At 40.5% G+C, this 21,491-nt stretch overlaps 2 protein-coding genes and 1 long non-coding RNA gene across 3 annotated transcripts; 2 read left to right on the top strand and 1 right to left on the bottom strand.

The window, feature by feature from the left end:
* The first annotated feature begins 1,125 nt into the window (after positions 1-1,125).
* Positions 1,126-4,657, top strand: tgoln2 (trans-golgi network protein 2). Its single transcript, XM_047592488.1, has 3 exons — positions 1,126-1,977; positions 2,502-2,585; positions 2,666-4,657. The coding sequence occupies exons 1-3, from the start codon at positions 1,129-1,131 to the stop codon at positions 2,669-2,671; spliced, it is 939 nt and encodes a 312-aa protein (XP_047448444.1). The 5' UTR covers positions 1,126-1,128; the 3' UTR covers positions 2,672-4,657.
* A 1,545-nt stretch (positions 4,658-6,202) lies between these two features.
* Positions 6,203-7,104, bottom strand: LOC125012301 (dual specificity protein phosphatase 18-like). Its single transcript, XM_047592172.1, has one exon. It carries the CDS (start codon positions 6,987-6,989, stop codon positions 6,444-6,446), a length of 546 nt encoding a protein of 181 aa, XP_047448128.1. The 5' UTR covers positions 6,990-7,104; the 3' UTR covers positions 6,203-6,443.
* A 2,860-nt stretch (positions 7,105-9,964) lies between these two features.
* Positions 9,965-16,232, top strand: LOC125012519. The gene is made up of 3 exons (XR_007113289.1): positions 9,965-10,508; positions 11,898-12,380; positions 12,777-16,232. It is a non-coding gene; the product is annotated as an uncharacterized LOC125012519 (long non-coding RNA).
* Positions 16,233-21,491: the final 5,259 nt, after the last annotated feature.

Here is a 21,491-nt window from a genome sequence, read left to right on the forward strand (position 1 = left end):
AAATAAGCTTTTATATATCAGCTTTTATATAATTATAAAACTATGCCATCATATAATGTGTAGGATTGTATATTTACAATAAGCATTTGGAGTACTCCATATAAAACGTTCAGAACAGTATTTTTTGACCTTTTGTTGGACCAAATAAGTGACAACTAGTGAAGATGCTGATATTCTCTGTTAGGTATTTATTCATTAAATTACTGTAAAGCATGCTGCAACAAATAATCACAATAGACTACATTAGATTGTCCAACACCACAGCTGCTCCATAGCTTAAGTGGGGTTAAAACTAATTAACTAATACCATAACCTTATGAAGCTAAGATTTAGTGCAAGTCTTATATTTAAATGCATACGTTTTATGTTGTGTACCTATTGGCACCTCATGTCATAGTTCAAAGATAATTCACAGATGGCCTCCACTCAAGTCATTGTCTTTCTGCTATCCACTTTCCAGCATATATAACCTAATCATCTAAACAGATGATCACATTTAATTTATCCGTTTGAAGGAAGCTGACAAGAAGAAGTTATGAACTGACAAGTAGCTAAGAATTATATATATTTATATATATATAATATTTGCAGAACAAGAAAGCAGATTTGTCTGCTCTAAGCTATCGGTGCAGATTTTAGACTCGCAGTGGAAGCATTTGCTGCCTGTCTTATTTGGTGGTGTTGTACTTTCTGTTGTTTTAATACTACTTCACCATTGTTTCTATGAATGTTCTCATTTAAAGGGGCTCCACCAAATCTAAAGGAAGGTGCAAGCGGACAATCACAGCAGCAAACTGCTAACGACAAAACACCCCAAGACTCCAGTTCAGATGGGAAGGCCCAAACATCAGGAGATACTGCAAGCAACACTAACAGCGGGCAAGCAGCTCAACCCCAACCAAATTCTGTACAAGGTCAAGGTGACAGTGCTGGGCAAGAAAACACACAGAATTCCGAAGATAAAATTAAGAAACAACCACAGACGAGTAGCAAAGATGGACCAAATGCTCAGACACCTTTAAAAACATCTGACAGTAATGTAAAATCTCCGGAACCATCAAATGGTCAGAACAAGGGCAAAACGACGGATGGAGGCGAACAGAAGGACAAGCACAGAGGAAACGACGGATGGAGGCGATCAGAAGGACAAAACAGATAATGGAAATGATCAGAAGGACAAAAAAGAGAATGGAGACGCTCAGAAGGACAAAAATGAGAATGGAAAACGGTCAGAAGGACAAAAAAGAGAATGGAGACGATCAGAAGGACAAAAAAGAGAATGGAGACGATCAGAAGGACAAAAAAGAGAATGGAGACGATCAGAAGGACAAAAATGAGAATGGAGACGATCAGAAGGACAAAAAAGAGAATGGAGACGCTCAGAAGGACAAAACAGATAATGGAAATGATCAGAAGGACAAAAATGAGAATGGAGACGCTCAGAAGGACAAAAATGAGAATGGAGACGGTCAGAAGGACAAAAAAGAGAATGGAGACGATCAGAAGGACAAAAAAGAGAATGGAGACGATCAGAAGGACAAAAAAGAGAATGGAGACGATCAGAAGGACAAAAAAGAGAATGGAGACGCTCAGAAGGACAAAACAGATAATGGAAATGATCAGAAGGACAAAAATGAGAATGGAGATGATCAGAAGGACAAAAAAGAGAATGGAGACGATCAGAAGGACAAAAATGAGAATGGAGACGATCAGAAGGACAAAAAAGAGAATGGAGACGATCAGAAGGACAAAAATGAGAATGGAGACGATCAGAAGGACAAAAAAGAGAATGGAGACGATCAGAAGGACAAAAAAGAGAATGGAGACGATCAGAAGGACTTGCATGATGATGTGAAAAATGTGTATGACCCATCTGGAATAAACAAAGAGGAAGAAAGCAGTCATTTCTTCGCCTACCTTGTCTCTACAGCCGTGCTGGTGGCAGTGCTCTACATAACTTACCACAACAAGCGCAAGGTACTCATTTGTCCTGTTTGTGACATCCTTCCTGTTTCCATCAGCACAGAGTTACCACATCAGTCATGCAGTGGCATAAGTGGATCTTTTCAGTTTCCTTTTGTTTTTCTTTAAGCCAGGTGAATATTTGGCTCCTTAACAGTGAACGTGGAATAAATAATAAACATAAGGGACATTTGGTCAGTTTGTGAATAGCAGGTACACTCTTGTCCCAAAAATACACGTCACTTGAAAGGAACAGTTTTCCAGTTGAAGGGTACGACGAACATAGCGAGTATCTGGTTTGCTCATCTTTAAGACTAGAAACAGGAGAAAGCCATAAGTAAAATCTACCTTTTACCCTATACATGGCAGTTATGCTTTACAGCTTCTGCTGGAAGCTTCATATTCACTGTACCAATATAATTATTAAATATATATTCTTGTCGAAGTTTAGACGAGAAAAACATTTCCTAAAATGTCTTTCTTTCTAAATATTGAAGCTGTTTAACTTAGCTTTCTTTTGCTCATTTTCCCACCCTCAGATAATTGCTTTCGCTCTGGAGGGAAAGAAGTCCAGATCCACACGCCGACCTAAAACCACAGAATACCAGAAGCTGGATCAGCTTGTAAGTTGCTGTTGCTACAAAATCACTGAATATATTCCCTAATAACTTTGGGGTTTTGAATCCTTTGCTTTTTCTTTCAGATGTGATCTGAAGCCATCGCAATGAACGTCTGAATAAACTGTTGGAGGCGTGAGAAGGAGGGTGGAGGGTGGAGGGTGGATACTGCGGTTTGATATTTTATCGGTGTGCTGTGATTGATTTGACTTTGTGTTAAATGGACATTTCCTATTTTGTACCTTTAGATGTTTATTGCATGACTATGCAGATGACACTGTTGCCTTACTGAGGGAATTAGTGAAATGCAGCGAAGGTGAAATAAGCATTCTGTTCTTTTGCACTTGGGTTGTTATTCCACTTTTTAGGCAGTCTGGTAAATTGGCCGGACTAAGGTCCTGACTCAGGATATTTCAGTAGCAAATTAGCCATTTGGATTCTAGCCTTGTTTGTTTGGTACATTTAGAGATCGCACTGCCTAAATAAGCCATCTGAATCTTTGTAAGATACTGTACTTGTTTGAGATGTAAATGTCTATCAGATAAAAATGTATCAAGTTTCCATTTAGACGTAGAGAAGTACCCGTGAAGAGTTTCCTGTTAACAGCCATATGGTGTCGGCCAGATGAATGTAATAACAACTTTTATTTTTCCAGAAGAGATGCTATCACTGTGGTTACACACTTTGAAATGAGCCCGTTTAGTTTTTGAAGAGTTAATTAAAAAAAAAAAAAAAAATCTGTTGCTCTCATTATCTTTGTGGAAAATATGAGCTATTTAGCCAGCAGCTATTAAACTTAGCCTAGCATAAATACAGGACATGGGGAAACTAGCAAGACCTTGCTTCAGATGGAACTAAATCCAGGACCTTGAAAGCTCAGAAATGACTTTATCGATTCGTACAAAAACTGAACTGAAAACAATATGCGGTAGTTTTAGAAGTTCACTACGTGCAGCAGAAACATTTATGCTATGCTCCGCTAAGGTAATTGGTTGCTGGCTGTAGCTTCCTATTTGGCATACGGATATGAGATGCAGCAGCCTTTTCATGGAACTCTTAGGAAGAAAGTGAGCAACTAGACGACACCTTACCGGTCTTCTCAAGTATAATTGAATTACTTGGGTAGGCGCATATATCCTTATTTATTTATTCAGACTGTACGTCATGCAAAACAGTCTGGGTGGTCTGGAACAGCCACCTCTTGAATCACCTAAAAAAAGTGTCTGTCTCGTTTATGTTTGGCTTCCCAACACATCTTGTGTCTGCTTTGGATGAATTTTTTTCACTTTGTACCACTTGATGCTTTCTGGTCTAAAATGCTGTTTATCCTAACCTGAACACTTGTTAAGAGGAAGCTGGCCAGCAGCTGCATCATTTTGAATGATGCGACTGAACTATTGTGTGGTGTAGGGATGAACACTATTATATAAGATTTATTCTTTTCCTGTGTGATTATCTTGAGTGATAACAGACCTGTGCCAAATTGTGACTGATTTCTACTTAGTGTCAGTCTTGTATATTGTGCCTGTTTCCCTTAACAGTGTATTTCTAGCAGGTGTTTGTTGAAAGGAAGCCGATTCTGTTAGGAAAAAAAAAAAAACAAACAAACAGGAAAAACAAGTCCAGATTATGTTAAATTATATATTTTGTATCGAGAAATCCACAAAGAAAATTGGACATTTTATAATCTTTTTTTAACAACACATTCCTCTGTGAAATGAAGCACCCGAATTAGTCAGAAAACATCATTGACAACTGGCTAAGCAGTTCAATATAAGGTGTTTGTATGAGTTGATTAGGAGGGACATTATGCCATCCTTCAGATGTCAGGCCGAGAGCTGTGAGCCCTATAAAAAAAGCTTTTTGTACTTCCCGGCCTCAAATAAGTTGGATTACTTATCCAACGTTGAAACACTGGTGCAGTGATTTGGGGTCTAGACTGTCAGATACAGGTTTATAATCCAAAGAGGTGTTCTGATACTGATTATTCATCTTGGTACATATGAGCCAAGATAAATTCCTGCATTTAAAAGTCTGTTAAACTACTTCACAAAATAAAAAAAGTATTTGAAAATAAATCTATCTTTTGACCCTTTTTTTCATAGAAATAATTTAAAACTGACTGACTGTATGTAAACATAGACACACTGCGTGAGGTCATTGGATTCCTGAAGGGTGGTCGCCATCTTGGCATCACAGCGCACGGCATAAAATGGACAAACAAGTAGACATCTAAGTGAGATAATTAAAATTTTTTACACTGTGATGTTTCCTTGAAAGGGGAAATTAGCTATCTTGGCATTTTAATGGGGATTCTATATGGACTGACTCACCTCTGGAGCCAGCCTCAAGTGGCCATTTGATGAACTGCATGTTTTTGACGTTTCTTCTTTAATTAGCCGCAGAGGTTAATGCTTGTTTTAAATTACTGTAATTTATTAGATTACCTGTTTTTATATTATGCCAGCTCACAATGAAAAGTCCTTTTTAATTCTACTTGTCATATAATGTGGAAGAGTAAAAAGTACAATCTAATCTTTAACCCTTTATAGGGCACTTATTGAAATACTTGGAAATTCAATTTTTTAACCGCAGAGGGTTATTGTAGGGCATCACAAGACTTTTTCCTTACTTTTGTGAACTTCTATTTTTCATGGAGAAAGTCGAGATTAAATGAACATTATTAGGGAAATTATTTAATCAAGAATGACAGTCACTGGAGTCTCGTTCCAAAGTTTTTTGCAACAAGGAGCCGATACATACACCACAGCAAGTACAGAATCAACTGACAATAGTGACGTTGCGTTCACTTTTATACAGTAGATCCCGTCCTAGAATGGAGACAACCTTGTTAGAGAGACAGCCTGTCAGCCTCATTGGAATTCAACTAGTCATAACAAAGGAGCTGTAGGTTGGATGCCTCTGTGCTTTATCTGTGGGAACTTCCTCCTACTATTTGGTGAAGATGATGAGAGAGAACATCTTGTGTGACAGTTTAACCTCTTTATTTTCCAGCAAACATATATGGTTCCTCACCATAAGTGGTAAACAAATGTAATAATGTATTTTAGACCATTAGAACATAAGAGCTGGTTCAGGTACTTGTCAACATACACATTATCATATTAGACCACATCAGGCCACTTCTTCATGGTACCTAATAAAGCAGTTATGTTCAGTGTTCATGCAGAGGTGGACCTAGCAGACCACATTTGACAAGGATTTGACCTGGGAATGTTTCCTTGATCTTCTCTGATTGGCTGAGTGAAAACCACATGCTTCTAAACCTCACTGAGAGGCACACGGACACAATTAAAAAAAAAAAGTGTGCTGAAGTTACCATGTTCCCTTGCCCCATAAAAGGTTAAAGCCCTATAAAAATCAAACCCACGTTACTCAAAGGTCCCCTCCACTCAAAAAAACTTGTTTTGATTCAAGTATTTTCTCAAGGATCCAGAGTTTCATACTAGCAACCTGAAGATTCATTTTATGCTGAAGAAGGAAAGATTCTCTCTGGGTGCAGGTAGGAACCTGATTTGTGGTGTTTGCTTTAGCATAAATTCTTGGTCCCAACAAACAACTATAACTTTTTAAATAGAACAATTAAGACATTTCCAACCAGGTAAATTAAACGTAGAAAGTGAATTTCTTTTTATTCAAACAGTTCTTTCTTTATATTATCCAATATACCTGGATTGGTTTTTAAGTACACTTGCAATATACTGCCCAGACCCCTGAGGAAACGGGAAAGTCTTTTCCTTTCACGACTAAACATTTTATGCTTACTGCCACTCATACAGTACACCCCATCATTGTTAAACAATGTCCCACTTGTCCTACAGACACATGAGTGCAGTGATTTCCTCACAGTGGCATCATGTTCTTGGCCTCTTCTTCGTAGATGTCTGGTATCTCTCCCATGGAGGAGGACACGATGCGGACAGAGTTTCCACCGCGAAGCTCCACTTCGTACTGGATGAGCTGCTTCCAGAAACCATTGTTCGGCCTCACCACGGGTCGACAGGTCCTCACCAGCCTGTGAGCCTCCAGGAGCGTCACACCGCGGTGCTTCATCAGGTAAGCCATGCACAGGGCGGCGGAGCGGCTCACCCCGGCGTTACAGTGCACCAGTGTGCGACCACCGCTCTCCGCGTTTGTGTGTATTTTATCTGCCACCTCGTCAAAGTGATCGATCAGAGGAAACGCAGGAGAGTCAGAGAGAGGGATGTGAATGTAGTCCACCCCCGGTGGAGGACAGCTGCTGGGCTTGTTTTCAGTAGCGTTGATGATGCAGGTTATCCCAGACCTGGTCACCTGGGAGGAATCATTAGCCGCTCTGCCATTACTGAGGTAAAGATGCTCGGTGACTTGGCACAGGCCTGAGAGACCCGCAAGACACGACTGATGCATGAAGGGCTTGGAAAATGTACCAATTCTTGTTTCTGTTATATAAAACACTACAAATTGAGCACACGCTGAGCAGGTCCATACAGCTACGGCAACACAGGAAGGTCCAACGTCTCCGAGTGCGCGCCCGCTTTCGCCCCCTGCCGGAAGGAGGCCTTTCTTTGTCAGTTTTCTTTTAGATATAGATAAATATAGATTTAGATAAACTTGATTTGTCATTACACTTTTACATGTACAAATGCAACTAGCCTCTAACCAGAAGTGCAATAAGCAGTAAGTGCATGTAGCATAAATGGTGCGGAGTATAAGCAGTATGGTACAGGTTGTTTTTATAACATATGGACGGTAATTATGGATGAAAACATATGAACAGGTGAGACCATATATATGGGTGAGTGAGCAAGAAATACACAATGATTGACTGAGGTACTATGAACATTTTACACAGATTACAGATTGGTGCGTTAAATGTAAGTAGACTATAAATAGGGACATAATTTACACCAGGGGAAGTGGCAGATGATAAATTAGGTGATATAAAATACAGATAATTAATAGTCATACAAATATTTTCATATTATACTCATTTTCATTGTCATGCTACACCGTGCTATACATTTAGTGTTGAAGCCTACTTGACATGTAAAATTATGACTATTATTAAGACTAAACATTCTAATGAGGCCATGTCAGTTACAGTTAAATGACTTGGTCTGTTGGGTATAGGGAATATATGCCTATTTATTTATCCAGACTGTATGCTATGCGACAGTCTTGGTTGTGGAACATCCGCTGAACTGTTGAATCTTTCAAAAAATTGTCTGTCTGATTCATTCGTGGAACGAAGCTATGGTGGCAAAGTAATTCCCCTCGTGGATCATTAAAGTCTGTCCAAGTCTAAGTCTAAGAACTGGCCAGCATCTGCATCGTTTTGACGGATGGGAGTGAACTATTAGAGATGACCTCTAGTACATGTGATTTAATCTTTCCCTGCACATGTGTAATTATACTCAGAGATGACAGACATGTGCATAATTGTGACAGATTTCCACTGTGATTCGATGTCTGCCTTGTGTTACGCCTGCTCCTCAGTGTATTTCTAAGAGGTGTTTGTTAACAGAAGGAGGCAGGTTCTGTCAAAAGTAATCTAATTAGATGTCTTTAGATTTAGATTCCGATTTTTAGGGGCATCTGCAAAATGTATAATAATGCTTGCAGTGTGAGAGGCTGTAGATTGTGTAGATACTGTATGTAAAATAAGATTAAGATGCTTTTGGCCAAACAGTTGATCAATAATAACTCATTTCAGCCATAAATAAGATTCCCTGCACTGTATGTTTCAACACTGACACATTTTTAGTTCTTTTTCCTGTCCAAAGATGTTTCAATTATCTTATCTATATCTATCTATCAATTATCGGACTATAAGTGCAGACACTTTGATTTAAGTAAAAGTTGAACATTACAACCATTTTTATACACAGTCCTTTTATTTTCAACTGGTCAAAATGATTAAACACATGTATAATGCACTGCAGGGCCATATTCATTATTTAAGATTTTCACCAATTCACCTCAAAGCGTACTTTAACTGCAGTGGTTTATGTAGTTAATGCGTAGACCTGCTGCCCCATCAAATAAGGAAACTCCAGTAAGTGTTGATGACATTGACTGAATCTGAGCACACAATGTACCGCATACCTCTGCATTCCTTCTGTCAACAGTGAACTTAAACATTAAATGCAGTGCACAACTTCCACTGTCAGTCGTACTAGGCCCAAGCCATAAAATAACCACTCCTTGTTTGACAGATAAGGAAATGCTTTGTTTCATGAGCATGTGCGCATCGTCGGCACAAGGAACTCTTCTGTATGTTTTTGAAGTGCAACATGATCATTATGATTTATTTAAGTGTTCCATTTACGGTATGTGATGAACACTACGGTCAGTTGTACAGTTTTCCTGAGCGCATTGACTGGTTTACAGCAGCTGATTTGTTGTAAGTGCACTTAATGTTGTCTCTGCTTAAGTGGTAACCACTTTACTTCACTACTCAACATCGATCTAAATGTCAGCTTTTAGTCGGCTCTGAGACACGTGAGCTATTTTGAACATTAAAGTTGAAAGGGCACACACAACTGCAAAAGAAACATGGTGAAGTGTCAAGCGTCCAATTATTTTGAACAGTTGCAAGCCCTAAGTTTAAATTGGGCTGTTCAGACAGTTTTGCTCAAATTAAATCTGAGTCTTGGCACTTGAATGTGTTTTTTCATTTCATATTTAAAGTACAGAATCAAAATTGAAGATTCAAGTTGTGTTTATTGTCACTGCCCCATACATTAATAAAAACACACAGAGGTGTGAAATAGAAATACTGTTTCTCCTGTAAGCCCACTGTGCTACATATATACTGACGTGACACACACAGTAACCACATCCACATGTTACGACACACAATACAAGAAGATTTTCCAAACAGAAGATATACAAAATCTACAAGTGGAACTTTTAACGTCACAGTGATTGCACAGATATTCACTATACACTGCATTTACAAACTGACCACTGTTATTGATATTCACAAGAGGTTAGTTTTAAGTGTAAGAGCTACAAATGAATGATTTCCATGTATTTATATTTCTGTGTATATCTTGTAGATTTGATAATCTTGTATATTTTGTGCTTATACTATTATATTTTTTATTCTATTATTATTATTTTACAGAACGGGACTTAAGCAATGTCCTTTGTGGATCAATAAAGTTATCTAGGTAGATACAACAGTACAGGCAAAATGTGCAGGAGTAACAATGAATGTCAGTTTAAAAGCTACTTGATTTGGGTTGCCTCTGTTTCTGCCTTCTTTTTCTACACCATGACCTGGATGAATGAAAATACAGAAAATGTGATTTAACGTCTGCGCATGTGACCATTATTACAGTAAATTTAGGACCTGACTGATTTGAGGTGCTTTTGCTGTATTAGCTGCTGGTGCCTGCAGGCAGTAGCCTGTTCGGTTGCCCGGGAAACACAGATGGTGGATGAACGGGGCGCATACAAAAGACCATAAACCTGTGGAAGCAGCTGGAGACCGAGACCACTGATTAATTCAAGTCTGCGCAGTCCCCCCCTCAGTAAAAGAAGTCAGTGTTCTCATTAATGCCTCCAGCTCGTTTTCTTTGTCCCGGGGCTTCCGTATTCACTTTATCCTGTTTTTTGCCCGGACTGGACTCCCGTCAGTGAGCAGCTGTTGTTGGCACACCCACATCTGCTGGTGTCAGCTCGGCGGCCATAGAAGAGGACGCTCAACCGCGGCATGTCGGTGCGTAGCGGGTCGGTGCGAAGGGCGAGCAGGCTTTTACTGCAGGCGTTTCACTGCAAGCACACACGACGACGACCGTGAGCTGTTTACCCTCAGCAAGGAAAAAGAAGAAGAAGAAGAAGAAGACCGAGGAGAAGCAGCGATCTTTTCGCACCTTTTGATGCTGCGGGACAGGTGCATGTGGAACCTGGAGATCCCTGGTAGGACAGAAAAGACGCTTCATTCCGTTTTACTTTTGTTTAGAGCTCTAATCAAACTAGTTCAATTATCTATTGTTACATTAGGGACCATAATCTTTAATTCCCTGCAGAGGGGGGCCTAGTATCTGTGCAGAAAGACTTTCCCCAATTCATATATAATCAATCAAATATAATATTCTTCACTGGCGTCGTTAGGCCTATTTTAGGGGGGCTTAAGCCCCACCAAATGTTCTTAAGCCCCCCTAAATAATTTGGTGTTGTTTTAGTTGTTTATTTTTTGCAAAATAATGCAGACAAATTCAATGTAAAGTGTAAAGAATATGTGTTTAAATAAATATTTATGTATGATTAGTGAAAAATGTTCATAAATCTGTCTGTTTCCCTTCAATTCGTAGTGTAAGGTAGAGTGAGCCCCCTCAGTGCGTCATTATCAAATCCACTCCACTTGTTCATATAGACTGCGCCCACATCACCGAACACACACCTGGTCTTCCCAGTGGTTTGCTGTAGAGGTGGTAGCAAACAATCATTGTGTTACGAGCGAAAGTCATGGCCTCAGCCTCTATGTGTTATAAATAAAAAGAATACTGAACAGGTCAATGTCATAACAAAGCATACAGTACATTAAGAAGAGAGAAAAAATGCAAAGAGATAAGAATGTGCGGGAGGAACCAAAAAAATCCATAGGGGCTTGTCAGGTGGCCCTCCTAAATGATAGACATTCAGCATAAACAATACATGAAATAGCACAAACAAATTCAAAGAACAGCTAGTAAAGAAAAATAATTCATAGTTTCAAAAGATGAATGGAGGTATATAGAGGAACGGAGAAGATAAAATTAAACCTTATGGAAGTGGATGGATTACCAATTTGCAATTCACAACTGGTCCAGTAAGAGCTGTATTGTTTGCTTCTTGAATGAATTAACGCTGGTGAGGGGATCAATAATGAGGACCCCTGTATCTAACTGAAAATTGTGAGAAAGAGAATCTTAATCAGTTATTGTTACTGTTTGAATCTGTGTTTGTTGTTGCAACGTGAAATGATAATAAATAAATTCTCAGTCTTTGTTAGCTGTTTTTGTGCTCACGTGCTACATGCTTACAACCTGTGCATCTCCTGGGGGCTCAGCCTGTCCCCTGTCCTTAAAACCTAGTGACGCCCCTGATATTACTTCTAATGGCTATTTTATATATATCAGATAATATGATGCTGTGGGAACTGCTGCCACCACCAGCCCACAGGGTGTATAGGAGATATAACAAGCTGTTTATCACCCTCTGCACTGAACATCAACATCTCCAGCCTTCACTGTTGTCTAAAGATGTGGATTTATTTATGAGGCAAAATCACATGTAACAAGTCATGTATCTGGTTTTGGTTTTTAGGAAACATTTGGGTCAGTGTTGCATGGACCAGAGTCTCCATCAGAGCTGCTGACATGTCACCAGGACGCTGGGAGGATCCCAATGGAAACCAACAGCAGGACAGGTTATGTGTACAGGCTGGATCAGATAGAGCATTTGATTAGTCAGTCAGTTAGATAACTGATATCAGCGAACATATCAAGTGACTTTATCAACAGGAGAAAGAAGGAATGAATGAAAAAGCTATGCCTTTGTATCTTGGGAGGACAGTTGGGTTGTGTTCCACTTCTCTGCTGCTTTGTGTTGTGTGTTCTTCTCCAGTTACACCAGTGGAAAAGCAGACCGAGGCTTGACAGGACCTCATTGTGCTCCCGGTGGCGTCGCTCCATCGCCCTCTGCTGTGCTTCCTCCCAGACTGGTACAGGATCTAACCGTAGATTTACACCGCTGTGACTTTTATGTCCCTCATATTCGCTTTTACACGCCACCACTCTGACTCGTTATGTAAGTCTAAATGAATATAAACCGCAGAACCATTTTTTATGAATTCAATCTTGGGTTTTGCCCACATACAGTACTCGTGCCTGCGAGTTTGTGTTGAGCCTCCGTGCTGCTGAAGAAGACATAGAACATGGGAGATTAGTTATGTGTTAAGTCACTGCCATGTTTTTTCTCTACGTGCTTCTTTCCTCTCCAGGGATATGGTTAAGTGCCAACCAAATCAGATTATCAAAATCTTGTTTTATTTATTCAACACTATTGAAGATCATCCACAGAGATAGAATATTTGCACATTTGCTGAAACAGAGTGCAAAATTTTTAGCAGCAGGTAAAAAAAGACCAATTTTTTCATATTGGAGATAGAGAAATCACATCATTATTTTGCCATTTTTCTTGCAGTGACTGATGCATGGTGCCATTACTGCTGCTGCGTACCTTTAGAAGGAGAGAATCCCCATCAAGAGACGACTTATGCTGTTTTTGTGTATCAGTGAAAAGAGTTTAAAATGCTGCTTTGTAATCACCACGATCCAATTATTTATTTATTTTATTTTTTTAACCGTGTCTCTCAAATTGATGTATTTTTCCTGGCTGTGAGTAATACTGACATAGCTTCATTCGCCCACTCGTTTTTTGTTTGTGCTCATCAAAACCACTGACACTGTGGCTACGAAAAGCCTCGTATGCTTGTTTTGTTCAGCTGCTGTGCGCAGTGACCTCTTCACTCTTGTTTCCGTAGTTACTCTTTCTGACACTTCGGTTACTTCTCACTGTACGAGACACTTCACTAGAAGTGGCGCTTTAACGGCTCTGCTTCGACTCGCAAAATATAGCATGCGTCTACGTCAGATACAGAGCCTGCAAAGATGATTTAAAAAAAAAACAAAAAAAAACACGGGTGAGAATGATGAGTTTTCTCACATGGTAAAAATGTGTAGTTCTCACAGTATGCTTTTGTCTGTGTTGAAACCTCAAGTAAGGTGTCAAACTATTTTTAATGTACTACTCACAATATGTGCTCTGTATTTTTACTGGAGTGTGTGTGAACGGGGGTGTCTGTGTGAGTGCATGTGTTTTTGTTTTTTGCATGTTCTCTATTTGTGTACATGTTCGTAGAGGTATGTGCGCATGTGTATTATGTCAGTCGGGTGAAATGTATTCGTAATGGGCCTGAAGCTGAAGCTAGAAGCTGCTTTACCAGGATTTTCTCATAGCTGCAAACCTTTTAATACATCCCTTTACCTAGTGGATGTTCCAGATACAGCTTAAAACACTATTTACTAATGATTCTTAGCATTTGTTCCAACCTCATTGAACTAGCAGTTATTCTTGTGATTCGGATCGCATTGGAAATTAATGGTGTGTAGTTTTCTAAATGATGCCCGCCGGCATTAATTAATCTATCCGGCCTACAGCTCCATCTTTCAACACTTTAATTACAGCAAATGCTAATAATTATGTGTGAATAGCTTTTTCTACCCGGGTCTGGATTCTACTAACAGTATCCCACTAATATCTAACCATACTAATGTCTGCTAACAGTTGAAGGATTACTAACCCGTAATGAGAATGCTGATGGCTGGCGTTTCTAACCCACTGACTAACCCTCTGCTTTGTGACTGCAGTCTCATGCACGCCCTCCTCTCACACGGTCCTGAAATTCTTCTTTTAGAAATGATCAAGTCAGATATTAATTATTCAAGAAGACAGACACGCTGAAAATGCGAGCATGCCCAGAAGGGTTTCAGGACTTGGGAGGATGGAGGGGGAGTGCTATTAACCACAAGTTGAAAAGAGGAGCAAGAACAGCTGCTGATATGAAACTGGGTTGACCACATACTTTGAGAAGAATTTCTCACAAAACTGATTATGGTCTGACTCCAAAGCGTCGCAGTTCCCAGGATAAATTCACATCGTCAGAGACCGGTTTGTGTCTCTGTACGTGCCCTGTGTGGTCAACCTCTGCAGGTGAGTGTCTGGCTTGTTCTTATTGCAGGTCGTAGATTAAGACAGAAGACCAACACATACTCCTCATGGCATTGATACTAACCACGGTGAAGCTGTGAAGCTCCACCTGTTGCTCTTACTAACATCTCTGCTCTTTCATAATCTTTAAGCAGATAATAATAAAGCATGCCTTGTAATAAAGTGATGTTCTTTAAAGTAGTTAACATGAAAGCTTTTTATCCAAAAGCTTTGCCCGTTCTACTTGGAACATTAGAAATCTCCAAAAACGACTAAGGACAGTTTTGTCTCCTACAGTTGAATTAACAGTTACTAACACAAGGGGCTTTTAAAACTAACAAACTAACCCACTAATAATCTAACAACCACTAACTAGAATCACTAACATTGTGCTTAGTGACGGAATAAGTGACGCAGCCCCTATTTAAGGAGCTGCATCACTTGTTGAATATGCCAACAGTTTTTAAGAGTCAGTGATGTGCTTGAATGTGCGAGAGAGAGAAGATTGAGTGTGTTCTTACAGAAGGTGTTTATGTGTTAAATTCTGAGCTGGTTCACACTGGATTTCACCAGTAAATACAGCATTCGACATCTCAGGAGTTTTACGTGTTGAGACAAATTAAATGTACACAGCTACTGTTGTACCTCATTGTTAACTCATTACTCGTCTTGGCTATAGTTGTTGTTAGCTGCTTTCATATCAAAATTTATTGACAATAAAGTTGACTTGAAGAACGTTTTTTAATGTCTTGTTGCTTTTCTGAACTGTTTGCACGGAAGCAGACTCAAAACTAAAGATGAAGGCAAACAAACTGTCAGCAGCAGCAGCGGCAACAACAGGTGAAGCAAAATCACCTCCAACAACTTCATTTCTACACAGCGACCTGCAACGTTTTATTAGACTGTCATTATGATATTTGATATGAAGGTAATAACCTCAAGTTTGCTGTTGCATGATCTGTTTACCCCACAAACCCATATAAACTGATCAGGCACAACATTAGGACCACCCTTCTAATATTGTGTAGGGGGTCTTTGGGTCCTGTGGGTTGAGGGGAGGGGGCCCTGTGTGCATCTTCCCACATATACTCGATCAGTTAGGGGTGAATTTGGAGGCCAGGTCAACAGCTTGTGCTGTTATTTTATTTTATTTTTTGTTTTTCTGTGTGTGTCTGTGTCAGACTGCATCCTGCGGGGGATAGCTGCAGCTATCAAACAGTGCCTTTAGTATGGGGTGGGGGTGCCTGGTCTGGTCTAGGTGGGTGTTACATGTCTAAGTAACGTCCACATCAATACCAGGTCCAAAAGTTCCGCAACATGGTCGATGTTATTTACTTCTCCTGCCAGTGGTTTTATTGTTGTGGCTGATCGATGTATCTGCATCACAGCCGCACCCAGTTACCAACCAATACACCACCAACACAGTTCAACACACTAACAGAGATTAAGCTATTTCTCTGAAGGCTCTTTAATTTTAAAATTTTGATCCGTCTCTCTACGTCTGGATTCTGAGGTAAAATTTTCTTTTTTAATGAAATACAGACAATATGAGAATTAAAATCTGTAATTATTTGTGTAGACACTTAAGTGTCGCTAAAAGATCACTGTGAATCAGCTCAGTATAAACACTATAACTCACAAGTAATGGTGGTGTCCTGCTGTCTTTTCAGAGTTTTCATGGATGCAAAATTACAGCAGGGGGCAGCAACTCCTCAGTCGGGAGGATTTGATGTCTGTTTTTTTCTGATGGAGGGCAAACTACCACCCTAAGCATCAAATGGGCCAATGTTTGTGAAGATGTGCAGTGACTTGATGTTGATCACTCTTTATTCAGATCACATTCTGCATCTGTACCTCAATTAAAAGTCTGCATTTGTGTTTGAATTTAAACCACGTTTTCAGTTTCTACTCTTTTAAAAGGAATTCCAAAAGGTGTTTTTCAGAGAAGAAGAAAAAAAAACATTGGTTTGGAATACCAGGATGTACGCACATCACTGTAAAGCTGTCTAGTCTTGTAAAATACGCTCAGTAAACTCAAAGAATCAAAGGGCTGTATGGTATCTCTTTATATGGGTCCGTATAATTCTCTCTGAGACACTATATGACAGATGTTTGTCATGCAAATGTTGTGCTGTGCAACTGAGAAATTGCCCCAGTGGGAGATTCAAATCAAATATGTCCTTCTGCTCCATCCCTTGTTGTGTGATAATCAAGCAATCCATCCACACTAGTATGGACAGCCATGGACCTGTCTGTACTTGTTTTATACATACCTCGATTTTAAACGAATAATCCAGATTATTCTGATTGTGTGACACTCCAGCTAAATCTCATACATGTCCATGTGTGTGTGTGTGTGTGTGACAGAGACAGAGACAGAAGAAAAGGAACGCACGCCCTGCATCGGACCTTCATTCCAGCTTCCTCCTCCTTCCCCTGTGCCAGACAGACGGGGCTCTGCTCTGCCCCCCATTTGAGCCCGATGTGATCCAGATGACGGGGGTTTCCAAAGGTAGGAGCAGCGGGGCCCGAGGTCTTCATGGGTCAGCTGTAATTCACCACAGAGCTCAGAGAGCAGAGTCTTAACACACACAAAACCCCTCACAGGAGAGCGAGGCTCCATTTAAAGTCTTAAATATCACACAAACTCCAGTTCAAAGGCAGGTATGTTGGAACGAAACGCATTAATCGGCCTAATGATGCCCTCTTGTGAATGGTTATAGTTCACTAATGCTCAGGTTTACAGGGACTTGGATACCGCAGAGACATTTGCGTCCAAGAGAGCGAGAAAGGGAGAAAGACGGAGTGATGGAGGATCAGCAGTCAGTAATTCCACAATTATCTCATTGTTTCAGAATTTCTGGAGGCATTACCAATTATCTGTTTCTGTTTTACGCTTTCCTTGAGTAAAACGAGGAATGTCTGAGCACAGTGCACATGTGCGATTATGTGTGTGATCTGGGAGCAGCTCTCTGTAACCAGAGCCTCCATCGTAGGGAGGATGTCTGCTGAAATAACAGCTCGCTGCCTCCAACGGAATTTGTCTGCAAGCCGTAAAAGATGGTGAGGAAGGAGGAGAAAAAGTGAGCTCAGGAAGCATTTCTCTCCGTAATAAGCACCGCTTTGCCCTGCAGAGTTTAAAATAGTAAGTCCGCTCAAAGACAGTTCAAGGGCTGAACAGAGGTTGCTCTCTGCGCGAGTGTGTGTTTGTATGCGTCTCTGCTTGTATAGTTCAAATGGAGACATGCAAATCTGGGTATGATTTTGTGGGGGCTCTATTTTTAGGGTGCAAGTCCTATTTAGGTCCTTCTGTATGTGCAGAGGCGTCGAGAGTCTTCAAAGCTCGAACCTTACATTATGTCTCAATTAGCCTTAAGTCGGTGTAATTAAATGATTTCGATGTTTCCGTTTACCAGGCGTCAATATCATACAGATTATGCGCAAACCTCTTTGCAAATATCATCAGAAAATACTGAAAAAAACTGTTAACACTTGTTGTTGTGACTACTTACAGTTGCAAGTCACCTCTTATAGACACCAGCAGGTGTTCAGTTCTGAAGAAATGTGTGACTTTGATAGTTAACGTGTTAATGCAAACAATCCAAACTTCCCCAACTTGATTCGATGTTTCATTCGATTTTACATATTTTCCCCCACGGCTTATGAAGCTAGCCCAAGCAATCCGCTACATAGTTAATACAGACAGAGGTCAGAGCTTATTATTCTGGGCCCCAGTACAAGTATTGGAGCGCAGGACTGGTAGATGGGTCAGGGGTCGCGGGTCTTTAAATGTACAATAGAAGCTTTAACACAAGGGCAGGGGGAGTTCATGAAAATTGTTTGCAGACTTTTAAAACATTCGAAGAAGAGGAAAATCTTACTAATCTCCTCGAACAGGGCAATCTCTGTTTCACCGGGGCTGCAAGTTCTTTAGGCCAACAAAACATGACTCATTTTCTGCAGAAACACAAACTATAATGTGGTTAAAGTATTTTGGAAAATCTCAAAGCGCAGGCTCTTGCATACTCGCAGCGGAGTTGCACGCGAGTGTGCAACATCGCAGCCATTTGCTTCTCTGTCGATTCGAGCTTAATTTGCCCCTTTTTTTTCCCCCCACTCCGAACATTTACGTCATCCTCCATTAAACTATTCAACACATGATCTGCTTCCATTAAACTATTTGACACATGATCTGCTTGGTCACACCATTTCCTCCTCCTCTTCCGTGTCTCTCTTCCAAACACTAAGTCTTGTTAATAGTGTGAAAATGGTGATATTAAGTCAGAGACCCGGCGCTTCCTAAATGTCTTTCTTTCCCCCGCCTGCAGCCAACATTCAGAGACTAGATAAGCAGCCCGTCGCAGAGCACCAATCTGTCCTGCTGGCTGGTGAATGATGGACAGTAATTAAAAGTTAGCTAATAACCTCTTCACACCTGACATTTCAACAGGGAGGTCCTGGACACCATTATCTACATATAGATTAAACAGCGTAATTGGCAGAGAGATAGGGTTAGGAGGATCGCGAAAGGAAAAGGAAAAAAATAGGCCAGGCCACCTCCAAACCATTAAGCAGAATATCTGAGTGACACTCTGATTTTGCTCCTCTTGCTAATGCGACAGGAATTGAGCTGAACTAAAATGCTAAATGAATGAAGCCTATCTCGGCGTGGTTATTACCGGGGCAAACATCGGCCATGGAAAATAGCTTTAATTTCATAATAATTGCTGGATGGACGTGACTTGTTAGAGACACAATATGAGAGGGAAAAGAGAGGGGGGGGCGGGTGCGGCGGGGTATGAAACTCTTGTCAGGATGAATACGGGCGGTTGAACCGCACCACTTGTGCTCCCGCATGTAGTCATAACACGAGCTCACTGATAAGCGACACCGCAGACTGATGAGATTAAAAGTAAGGAATTAGTTGCATTCGCAATGTAGAAATATGAAATTAAAAACTGTACTCTATAAATATAATCATTAAAAAATATTTGTGTAGAGCGTCCGCCTATATGGGTTACAGGTTCCCACTGGTTTGCATTGACCACTAATGGGTTATTAAACAACCGTCACATCATATCATCCGGCATTTATTGTGACTTTGATAATGAATGAGATAATTAGTTACTTCCTGCTTACTCTCCCAAGAGAAATCTTCCTGTTGCTACAGTAAAGCTTTAAGTTCATTTAATATTTTGCCTGTTGAATGAGTTTGACATTTTGGGAACCGCACAAATTTACTTTGCTTAGTTTGGTTTATATTCCTGCAACAGATCTGTTCTCGTCAGCGTCCAGTCAATGGCTGCGTGGAGCTTCTCTGTGTGCTTCAAACAAATGGAACTGAGCGGCTCATGGTGAAGTTAATGGATGTTGAACGATCGTACTTTTACTGCTGCTACTGCCACGCAGGAAAGAGTGAAAGCATCTGGGTAGGTGGTGTGTACGAGGCAGAAGGAGGAGGCTTCTCCGACATAGATCCGACACAGAAGCATAAATCTGACTTTAAGCTTAATTTAAAGTCCCACCTCTTTCCCAGCACTTTCCCAGAAACGACGTACCGTGGCGACGAGGACCGCAACGGCTTTGATTGGTCCAAAATGTATTTCCTTGTTGACGTGTCGTAGTGGGCGGACGAACACTAAACGTTGTTGTCCACTCTCCGAAACATCGTCTACTCAGATGTCTTCTCTACATTGTGTGCCACAGTGATTTTAGTGAAACTAACTGTTGATCCTCGTTTATTAACTTCAAATCTAACATGAGCCGCTCAGTTCCACTTCCCATTGTGTGAACTGCAGAGTGAAACTCAACACAGCTGGCTTTCTGCTGTATAGCGGTTTAGTGGTGTAATCACAGAACAATGGTGACATACAAGGCTGCAGGAGTATAAATCTAGCACCAAGTCAATGTTGGTCATTGTCCAATGCCAGGAGGCCGGTGAGCATCTGTGGCTCTCGATTTTGTGTCTCGCAATCTTGGTACTAGTACGCCAAATTAGCCTGTTGGTGAGTTTGCACTGATTGACTGTTCAGCTTTGTAAAACAAAGCAGAAGAAGAGAAATGAAAGGCACAAAATGAATCCGGTGACAAATTCAAGATGGCCTACACCAAAGGTTTTTCTCATTTTCATCTTCACCTCAGCTGGACACATTTCTGAGATGGTTCTGATTCATTCAGGTCATGGCTTATCTAAAATGAAGTAGATGCATCTCACTTAAATGCTGAAATGTCTTCAAGAAAACCCAAGCAAGTCCTACTGCTTCTGTTGTAGATGCCTTGTCTGAACATTCGTATACTCCAATACTGTCAGGACTCTCCTGTGAGTTTGTTTTGCTTCAGTCCCAGTGCTAAACAGAGACGAGGATGCTGAGCATAAGCTCCACCTCCAGGCTTCAACATGAGTCCGGTACAAATCAGCGGTTCCATTATCACATCCAAACAAAACCTCACAGAAAACCAATGTTCACTTCCGCTATATGTTTACTGTCTTAAAAGACAGACAAACATTAGGTTAGGTTTAGCGGTGGTAGTGGGCAGGTATTTACTGTAATTGGACAGAGAGAGCCTCTTCTTCTCAGCTAACCATCTCCCAAATGTACGTTCAGAATACTGCTTTGTACCACTAAGCGATTCCAAAACAAAATCTGGCACAATGAGATGAGATGAGCGAGACAGATGAAAACCCACAGACAAAAGCAGTGAGAAGGAGTCTGTCCACACACTAGATCTTCAGCACTGATGTTCTTCACATATCTGTAAATCAGAAAGTGGTGTAAAATCATAAAGGAGAAAAACTCACTGGAAAACAGCCACTAGCCAAGAAAACAGCCTTATTAACTTCCCCCAGAATAAATCAAGCTGACAGTTAACAATAATGACAAAAGCATCTACGGCAGGGTGCATGCTGATACTTAATGCCTTCAAGCGATCAGGCCGTTAATGGTTACCTTAAAATCTGCCAGGTCACTGCTCCGTGTTTTTCTCACCGTTAGCGACGAATATACTGTAAATACTCTTCCAAGCTATAGAAAAGCAATTTAGTCCAAATTTGGGCTATTATTTGCCAGAAACAGGGCAATTACCCTAGTGCTTGACGCAACATCTATAACCCAATAGTTGCTCTTTTCATTTTCCTGTATCCACTGAAGG

Source organism: Mugil cephalus, chromosome 8 (assembly GCF_022458985.1).
Source record: "Mugil cephalus isolate CIBA_MC_2020 chromosome 8, CIBA_Mcephalus_1.1, whole genome shotgun sequence".
Taxonomy (NCBI): Eukaryota; Metazoa; Chordata; class Actinopteri; order Mugiliformes; family Mugilidae; genus Mugil; species Mugil cephalus.

What these genes read in the sequence shown, in the direction of transcription:
- LOC125012301 (XM_047592172.1), bottom strand. Translation starts at nt 6,989, where the DNA reads ATGCATCAGTCGTGTCTTGCGGGTCTCTCAGGCCTGTGCCAAGTCACC.
- tgoln2 (XM_047592488.1), top strand. Translation starts at nt 1,129, where the DNA reads ATGGAGGCGATCAGAAGGACAAAACAGATAATGGAAATGATCAGAAGG. An exon ending in CTTACCACAACAAGCGCAAG is followed by an intron (nt 1,978 to 2,501) that starts GTACTCATTTGT and finishes TCCCACCCTCAG; the next exon opens with ATAATTGCTTTCGCTCTGGA.